At 39.2% G+C, this 10,327-nt stretch overlaps 1 protein-coding gene across 1 annotated transcript in view; it reads right to left on the bottom strand.

The window, feature by feature from the left end:
• Window positions 1–10,327, bottom strand: part of LOC106881474 (E3 UFM1-protein ligase 1) — a 99,916-nt gene that overhangs the window by 73,238 nt on the left and 16,351 nt on the right. The window contains exons 5-6 of the mRNA XM_052967292.1: window positions 4,137–4,267; window positions 204–262 (exon numbers count right to left, since the gene is read on the bottom strand). Coding sequence (XP_052823252.1) covers window positions 204–262; window positions 4,137–4,267 — 190 coding nt within the window. The remainder of the gene's footprint in view (window positions 1–203; window positions 263–4,136; window positions 4,268–10,327) is intronic.

Below are 10,327 nucleotides of genomic sequence, written 5' to 3' on the forward strand. Positions count from 1 at the left end.
AATAAGTACTAGGCATCCAAAGAATAAGTCCTGGGGTTGATTTGCTCGACTATAAAGGTGGTGCTCCAGCATAGCCGCAGTCAAATGACTGAAACAAGTAAAAGAGTATAAGAGTAAAAAGAGTAAAGAGTACTAGCAAAATGAAATGTCACAAATAATTTCATAAAACAACAGAAAATACAGAAACAGGCACTGAAACTTACAGTAAAACATTTGATCTTGGAAGTTATGTTTACGACACACATTGTATAAACTGGTTGGTCTGGAAATAAACAAATTAAACATTTTTAACTCATTTCATACCAACCCATCTGAGACCATCACCTCTCATTCTATGTTATCAACTTGAGATCACCTCCTCCTCTTCTACACCAATCCATTTAAGACCACCTCTCATTCTATCTCACAAAACCTGCTTGTTTTAAAGTGTTCATCAACATCATTATCTTTTTAGTGTTCAATTTTACAGGAGTGCATGGGTTAGAAGGCATTTGTTAAGGCACATTTTTGACAGACAGACACCCTTCCTGTTGCCAACCCTTACTAGTTTCCAAGCAAGGTAATATTTCCCATGTTTTTACAGAAGAATGGAAACAACACTGCTTGCATAACAATGGCACTCATTTACACATAATGACAAGACAAAGAGGTACAAAAATACTTATATAGGCGCAAGAGTGGCTGTGTGGTAAGTAGCTTGCTTACCAACCACATGGTTCCGGGTTCAGTCCCACTGCGTGGCACCTTGGGCAAGTGTCTTCTACTATAGCCTCGGGCCGACCAAAGCCTTGTGAGTGGATTTGGTAGACGGAAACTGAAAGAAGCCCGTTGTATATATGTATGTATATATATGTGTATGTGTGTGTATATGTTTGTGTCTCTGTGTTTGTCCCCCCAGCATCGCTTGAGAACCGATGCTGGTGTGTTTACGTCCCCGTAACTTAGCGGTTCGGCCAAAATGAACGGATGGAACAAGTACTAGGCTTACAAAGAATAAGTCCTGGGGTCGATTAGCTTGACTAAAAGGCGGTGCCCCAGCATGGCCGCAGTCAAATGACTGAAACAAGTAAAAGAGTAAAAGAGTAAAGAGTATACATGCATATACATATATATGACAGGCTTCTTTTAGTTTCCATCTTCCATATCCACTCACAAGGGTTTGTTGGCCCAAGACTTAAGTAGAAGACACTGCCCAACATGCTTCATATTGGAACTGAGCCTGAAATAATGTGGTTGGGAAGCAAACTTCTTAACCATATAGCCTTACCTGTTCATATATATATTTGTATTAAATCTTCCATCATAATCTTATCTAAGAACCTCTCTTTATATTCCAAATTTTAAATGAATGATGACAAAGTTGATTATTTTACTAAATCCCAATCAAATTCTAGATTATTTTCAAAATTAACTGAAACATATACATAGTGCATTTCAATAGAAATATAATTATAAAATGCTTAAACTGTTAACCAGTATTATGTTGTACTCTATTTTCTGGTAATAGCCGTCACTCTTATTACTATTACTATTACTATTATTATTATTATTATTAATTAGGGAATTATGCTTAGCAGCATTTCTTCCAGCTTTATGTTCTGAATTCAAATGCTACCAAGGTCAACTTTCTTTTCATCCTTCCAGGGTGAAAAACTAAGTATCAGTCAAGTACAGAATTGATGTAATTGACTAGCCCCATCCCACAAAATTTCAGGCATTGTGCCTATAGTAGAACAAATTATTTAGGGTGATAGACTGCCAGTATCATTAAAGCATCAGACAAAATGCCTTGCAGTATAACAACCACATGTGCACGACATGATGATCTCATATCAAGATAAACAGCACATGACCTTGCAGGTGAGGTCCAGTTAGAATTTTCTTCATGTCGAGTAGCCCATCCCGATCAAAAGGTCCCTGAATAAGGGTTGTTTAAGGATGTAGAATGAAACACCCATGTTTCCAGAGGTGAAAAGCAGTGAGCTGGCAGAATCTTTAGCATGCCAGACAAAATACTTAGTGGTATTTCATCTGTCTTTATGTTCTGAATTCAAATTACGCCAAAGTTGACTTTGCCTTTAATCCTTTCAGGGACAATAAATTAAGTATCAGTCAAGCACTGGGGTTGATATAATTGTCTAGCACCCTCCTCCCAAACTTCTGATCTTATGCCTTAAACTAGTACATACTAATTTAATTAGCAGGAATTTTATCTTGAAGGTTGGTGACAAGTCTCTTCAAATCTCAAGTATCTTTCTGAAGTTTTTTGCCGAATATAGGATAGTGCTTTTCTACAGGTTGACAAAGCAAATCTCAATTCCAATCTCTTTCAGTCTCTTTGATAACATTTTGAGTATTGTGCCAAGTGTAACAATTGCTGCAGAAATAATTGTCTTAGTCTTCCACAGTCTCTTCAGCTCTCTGACTACATATTATTATTATCATTATTATTATTATTTACAGCAGTAGGTTGGCAGAATCTTTACAACATGCCTTGCAATATTGCTTTCAATAGTTATTATTATTCTTATTGTTATTGTATCTAATAAAAGCACAAGGCAACAAATTGAAGAGAATAGTAAAGAGAATTAGATCAAACTCCTCCACAGGTTACTTTAATTTATCAACCTCTGAAGAATGAAAGGTAAAGTCAAGTTTGGCATGATTCAAACAGAATGATGCTCTACTGATTCTACAAAGAAAAAAAAGAAGACAAATGATAATAATAAGGGTTTCTGATTTAAGAACAAGCCAACAATTTTCAGTGTAAGGAGTACTATATTTTATCAGTATTCCAAAAGTTGACCATTGAAACCAGAATGTACAAGATAATTAATCTGGAGTTGCATCACTCTGATGACCACTTTTTTTATATATTATTAACAATAATTACAATAACCTTAGAGATATATTTTGTAAAGTACCTCAGATTTAACACAGTAGACAGAAAATAGCACTAAGTACTGTGTACATATGTAGAGTATTTTCAATACAATAGAAAGTACAGAAACAAAATACTACACAAGCCAACAGAGAGCTGAGCAGTGAAGCATGCAATGAACACGAGATACTCAAGCTAAATTTGAGGATTTTTTTTATGTCTTCCTTCTTCAGCATTGGAGAGCATGAAGATTAAAGTTGTAATTGAGAAAAAGTTACCTGACAAAGAGGATTGGAAGTCATCTGAATATTGGAAAAAAAGAGTTACTTTATCATGATGATCTGTACCAGATATCAAAATGCTGACATCATGACTACTGCTCACTGCTCTATGAACACTGTAAAGGCTGAAAGATGTGACATGGACAGCTGCAACAGAAACTACAAAGCTGTGGCCAGCTGGTAGGGACACAGCAGACATTCTAATTGTGTCTGCATGCTGGAATTTATCTCAACATCTGTAAACAGGGCTTTAGGATCAATTCAGATGGCTATGTGAAGCTGCTGGACCAGCCATCTGACTAGAGAGGGTTGCTGATGGAAGACCATATGTGTGATAGCAGGATTTGGCTCCATGCCATACCACTGGAAAGAACAAGTTGTCAGAGAATTCCTATGACTTCACTAGCCCCAATTTCCAGCTTCCTAATTCCTCTGATTGTAATCCCTTGGATTACTATGTGTAGAGCACCGTTAAGAAAGACACCAACTGCTCCACCTACAACTCTAAGGCCAAATTAATGGCTCAGATCAAGGTGTTCAAAGATGTTCCCAGGGACTCAATGAGGAAAGTATGTGCCAGGTTCTGGAGCTATTTTGAGGCCATGGTGGAAGCTGAGGGTGGCTACTTTAAGTAAACTGTTATCACCTAGCCATAATCTAGTTGATATCTTTTGATTTTTTTTAAATACTTTAGATGGCATATTATGTTTTCATTTCTTTTTATGCAAACTGTCAAACTGAGCCTGATCACTCTGTATAAGAATACTGAGGTTAGAATTTCTATACAAAGGTATGAAGTCATAAATTTTAAAGGAAAGGTACCATTGATTAGCAACTTATTTACACTACACTGGAAGGATGAAGTCTATGGAATTCAAACTGAGAATGTAAAAAGATGCAACTAAATACTGTAAAGCCTTTAGTCTAACAGTCCCCTGATTCTGAGACCCACAATAATAATTCTAAATACTTACTTGGTTATGGCACTGAAAAGACCTCGTACTTGAGCTCTTATACGGGATACATGAAGTTCAGTGTATAAAACATCTTTGTTGGAAGTGTCCAGATGACCTTTGATTGTGCCACCAATATTCTGTTGAACCAACTGCAAAGATAAGTTCATACATTGTCAAAACAGTAATATTTTAAATCATAGTCTATCTGTATTAGCAATTGACAATTCAACAAAGTCATTCTTACTCAGAGGTACTCCATTTTTAATGGCATAATTCTAAGTAACAAAAACAGTTAGGCAGAGGACTACTCTTTGTAGAAGATTCTGACTTAGACACATAACATGCTTTCATATGTAATTAGATATGAGTAGTAATGAACATTATATCCACAACATCACCACTAATAAGATGGAGTGTATCTATGTGGTCACTCAACCTGCTACAAATAGAAAACAAACCTATCTGGTAAAGGATATGGAAGCATAAAGATCCTTTGAACAGTTAGAGATTTAGAGATATTCTAAATGAAACATTTGAAAACAAGGAGGAGAACAGCAGGGAGACATATAACATACAAGACAAGTGGAATATAACATACAAGGGACAACCTACTGTGAGCTACAGACTAAATCTGTTGCTGGTGCAAAGCTCAAGCCAGACCAAGGATATCATGGTGAAAAACAGGGATGTAGACAGAGCCATTAAAGCAAAGAAGTAAACTTGGAAGGATTGGAAGAATGGGGGCAACAGAGAATTATACCAGGTAACTAGAAAAGAAACTAGGCAACAGATCTATTTAGCAAGGGAAGAAGCAGAAAGGAAGAGGTTTGCTAATGCTGTATGGTGTGAGGACCAGAGATATGGTGTGCTGAACATGGGAGTGAAGTGTATATGGATGGATGATGATACAATTGCACTCAGTAATTCAGAAAAGAAAAGAGGCATGGAATTGCTATAATGAAAGGATACTAAATGCGGAGAATGAATAGGAGAAAGAAGACTTCCTAATGTAACAGAGGGAACAGTCATTCTAGTTGTTAGTAGTATGATAGACAAAGTAATTAAAGGCATAAAGACAAGGAAAGCCCCTGGTCCATTAGGAACTACTGCTGAATGTTTAAATTATCTGGCATAGTGGGATATGGCCTAATACCTTGTATAGATTGTAAGGGAAAGTACCATACCAAACAGCTAGTGTAGCAGCAACATAGTCAACTGTTACAAGGGTAAAGGAGATGCCTTAAAGACAGTTAGAGGTTATGGACCAGGTCATGAAAGTTACTAAAAGAGTTATAGTTCAATTAAGTTCAATGAAGTGCAGTTTGGTTTCATGCTGGGGAGAAATACTAATGATTACTTGTTCTAGTAAGACAGCTGCAAAAGAAGTGTTTAGCTAAAACTAAACTGCTGTACTTGGCATTCATCAACCTGAAGAAAGGCTTTGACAGGGTTCCTAACGTTCTAATCTAGTGATTGTTACAGAAGCTAGAAATAGATGGATGGTTGGTGAGAGCTTTTCAAGCCATGTACAGGGATGCCGTCAGTAAGGTGAGAGTTATCAATGAGTACAGAGATAAATTTAGTGCATAGGCAGGAGTTCACCAAGGTTTGGTTATCAGTCCCTTCCTATTTATCATAGTCCTCTTGATCGTAACAGAGGGGTTTAAGACTGGTTGTCCATGGAAACTCTTCTATGATGATGACAATGCTTTTATAGCTGAATCTGTAGTAGAATTAGAAAAAGAATTCCAGGTGTGGAAACAAAACCTGGAACTGAAGGCCCTTAAAATAAACTTAGGGCATGGGACTTCCTCACACAACTGTCCTCATCCATACACAACACATGACCATACCAGCACAATCGTCTCCCTTGCACACCACATTTGATGCTTCTTATGTCCAACTTTTCTTTCAGGGTGCTCACACTCCGTCGTGTATGCACACTGACATTACACATCCAGCAGACCATACTAGCTTCATTTCTTTCAAGCCTATGCATGTCTTCGGCAATCATGGCCCATGTTTCACTGCCATGTAGCATGGCAGTTCACACACATGCATCATATAGTCTACCTTTCATCCTGAGAAAGAGGCGCTTAGTTGCCAGCAGAGGTAGTTGCCTTCTGAATTTTGCCCAGGCTATTCTTATTCTAGCTGCTACACCCTCAGAGCAACCATCCCCACTACAGACTTGGTTGCATAGGTAACAGAAGCTATCAACTACTTCTAGTCTTTCTCTTGACATGTGATAGAATCTGTTTTCTGTACATCTTCAGTGTTTATTGCCCCTGTACATCTGCCACACACAAAAACTATCTTCCCAGTTAACCTTCTTTTGATACTGCTGCACCTTTTATGTGTCCATAGCTTAGACTGGGTACTGCGTATGGAGTTTCTACCTACACCTCTTCTTCAGATCGAGCAGGGCCATCTACCTGAAGGGGTTTCTGATTTGTCAGCCTTCCTATTTGCTAAGACTTTGGTTTTTGCTAGGTTAACTATAAGGCCCTTCGATTCTAGACCTTGCTTCCATACCCTAAACTTCATCTCTACTTCTGGTAGTGACTTGGCTATTAGATCAAGGTCATCAGCATAGAGGAGCTCCCAAGGCCAGTGTGTCTTGAATTCCTCTGTTATTGCCTGGAGGACTATGATGAAGAAGAGGGGGATGAGGACTGATCCCTGGTGAAACTCTACTGCTACCCGGAATTCTTGAATATACTCATTGTCAACCCTCACCTTACTGACAGCATCCCTGTACAGCTCTTACCAACCACTCATCTATCCTCAGTTTCCGCATTGATCACCAGATAAGGGATCGGGGGACCCTGTCAAAGGCTTTCTCCAAGTCAACAAAAGCCAAGTATAGGGGTTTATCTTTGGTTAGGTATTTCTCCTGCAGTTGCCTTACCAGAAACATAGCATCAGTGGTGCTTCTACCTAGCACAAAACCAAACTGCATCTCATCTAAGCTAACTCTCTCCCTAACTAATTGGGTTATGACCCTCTCTGTAACTTTCATCACCTGACCCAATAATTTTATACCCCTGTAGTTATTTTTATCTAAAGCATCACCATTACCTTTGTAACAGTTGACTATGGTGCCGCTAAACCAGTGATTGAGTATGACTCCTTCATGAACCACCTGATTTACGACGCAGGTGACAAGACCATAACCAACACCACCCAATAGCTTAAGCATCTCAGCGGTGATTCCTGATGGGCTAGATGCTTTCCTTGTCTTCATATCCTTAATTGCTTTATCTACCATGGTACTGTCAATTCGGGTAGCTTGTCCCTCAATTGGGTCAACCTTTGACAGACTCTCCTCCTCCCGTTCATTCTCCACATTCAAATCTTTCATAACGGCATCTCCAAGCCTCTTTCTTTGCAGAATCATTAAATACAAGGGTACCATCATCCAGGCAGACACATTTCTCTCCTATGACATCACGGTTTTCTCTCACACACTGTCTTGCAATCCGAAATACTTCAGTTCTTTGGTACTCATGTTGCTGAACATTAGCAAATGTCTTCTTTTCTGCTAATCCCTTGGCTATATATACCTATCTCTTCACTTCCCTTTTGGCTATCTGATACAGTCCCCTGCTACCTCCATTCTTCCAGGCCTGTTTCTTTGCTCTAATGGCCCTGTCTATTGTACTGTTCCACCACCATGGTACTCTAGATCTGGAAGGGACTTTGCACCAGCCACAGATTTGGTCTGTGACACTCAGCAAGCTGTCCCACAGGAATTTCTAGCTCCTCCTCCCTATCATCAAATTTCTCAGTAAGGATATCCCTAAATCTCTGACCATGTGAAGGGTTCTTAAGCTTCCAAGTCCTTCTTTTCCAAATTGGTCTGCTTTTTGGCATCAGTCTGGCCTCGAGTCTAAAGTCATTAATAACTAGTCTATGCTGAAGGGTACATTCTTTACCAGGAAGGGTCTTTGTATTTGAGAGCAACCATGCATCCCACTGTCTGGGGAGAATAAAATTAATCTGGCTAGCAGAGTCACCTGATTGATAGGTTATAAGGTGGCTGGCTGGTTTCCTGAAGTTGGTGTTGCAGATCAATAGGTTATTTGTATTTCAGAACTCCATGAGCCTTGTTCCCTCTTCATTTCTGGTACCAACTCCATGGTCCACATATACACCATGGGAGATACCAGCTTGCTGTCCAACATGCCCATTAAAATCTCCAGCCACAAAGATGAGATCATTGTCACCCATCTTTGAGGTAGCCTGCAGAAGAATATCATAAAAGTGATCCTCCTGTTCATTCGGTAGGCCCTCTTGTGGAGCATAGGCAGAGATAATTGTAGCTATACCATTCTGCAAGACTAGCCTGAGTTTAAGTACTCTATTGCACACCCTCACTACCTCTATGACCTTATCCACCCATTTCTCTACAAGAAGTATGTCCACACCCCCTATGCCATCACTGTTACCTTCCCAGAAGAGTCTATACCTATGTGCTTTGCCTGTCAGAACTCTGGCTGAAGCTCCTCTCCACCTTACCTCTTATATGCAACATACATCAACACATCTCCGTTCAAGCATCTCTACAATCTCACTAGAGCTACCTTTCAATGTGCCTACATTTACAGGGCCAACTCTGAAAACTGGGAAAGAGATATGGGAAGTAACACAGGAAGAGATGTTATTCAGCACCTGAAAAGAAGGTTCCCGTGATCATTTGGTAACAGATGTCATAATAGTTGTTCTTGCTTTTAATGTTCTGTCATTCAAACATGTTAGAATTAAGGTTGTTGATTCCATTGGGGGATGGAAATAAGGAAGCACTGTATATAAAAGTGTTTGGAGCATTGTAAATATAAGCATTATGAGCATTGTGGATGTAAGCATTACCAATGCTGCAGATATAAAAAGTCAAAAAAAGAGTGAGAGAGAATGAGGGAGAGAGAGAGAGAGAGACAAAGAGAGAGAGAGAAAGAAAGAAAGAGAGAGAAAGAGAAAGAGAGAAAGAAAGAGAGAAAGAAAGAGAGAGAGAGAAAGAAAGAGAGAGAGAGAAAGAAAGAGAGAGAGAGAAAGAAAGAGAGAAAGAGGTAGAAGTATAAATATGCCAATGTTAAATAGGGTCAGTGGGCTGCTATCTGTTTTAGTTAGTCCAGAGACGGGGAGAGAAAGGAAAGGGTGGAGAGATTACCAATATAAGAGAGGGATAGAGGGGAAGGGTAATTGGATGTCTGGTAAGAGAAATGAGATTTCCGGTATTGGTGGTGGGGGCAGGAGAGTATAAACTGATAAAAGTCTGAGATGGGGGTGGGGGAACAGGTGCGGAGGTGACAGCCGGAAATGGATGAAGATGGCAGATTTCGCCCTACAGAGTAAGAGAAATAGCAATTAGTAGCCACTGCAACCAGGAACAAGAGAGATACGTACAGAAAGGAAATTATTTTAGAGAACGGTACGTAATATGTATATATATATGTAGTCAAGAAACAAGGAAAGGATTATTTTAGAGAGAGAGATTATAATTTGGAAGTTATTTGATGAATTAATATAAATGTTTACAGTTAACGAAAGCAACCACAAACAAGAGAGAGTCGTTTTAGGGAGCAGAGCAAACAAGAAAGAATTATTTTAGAGAAAAATATGAAATATGTATATACGTGTAGCCAAGAAACAAGGTTAGTCATTTTGGAGGGCAGAACAAACCAGAAGGAATTATTTTAGAGAATAGTACGAAATATGTATACATATGTAGCCAAGAAAAAAGGTTAGTAATGTTGTGAGTTAGATGGATCTGAATGAATGAGGTGATTAAAAACAAGAGAAATTCTTAGCTTAGCTGTGCATATTTTCGGGTGTCACAAAATGGCAAAACATATGGAATGAACTGATGAAAGTCTGAGATGGGTGGGGGAGGAACAGGTGTGGAGGCATTAGCCAGAAATGGACGAAGAATGCAGATTTCACCCTAGGGAGTAAGAGAAATAGCAGTAAGTAGCCATTGCAACCAGGAACAAGAGAGATATGATATATACACAATGGGCTTCTTTCAGTTTCCGTCTACCAAATCCACTCACAAGACCCAAGACTATAGTAGAAGACACTTGCCCAAGGTACCACGCAGTGGAACTGAACCTAGAACCATGTGGTTGGGAAGCAAGCTTCTTTCCATGCAGCCACTCCTGCACATATATATGTGTGTGTGTGTGTGTGTGTGTGTGTGTGTGTGTGTG

Source organism: Octopus bimaculoides, chromosome 4 (assembly GCF_001194135.2).
Source record: "Octopus bimaculoides isolate UCB-OBI-ISO-001 chromosome 4, ASM119413v2, whole genome shotgun sequence".
In the NCBI taxonomy this organism is placed as follows: domain Eukaryota; kingdom Metazoa; phylum Mollusca; class Cephalopoda; order Octopoda; family Octopodidae; genus Octopus; species Octopus bimaculoides.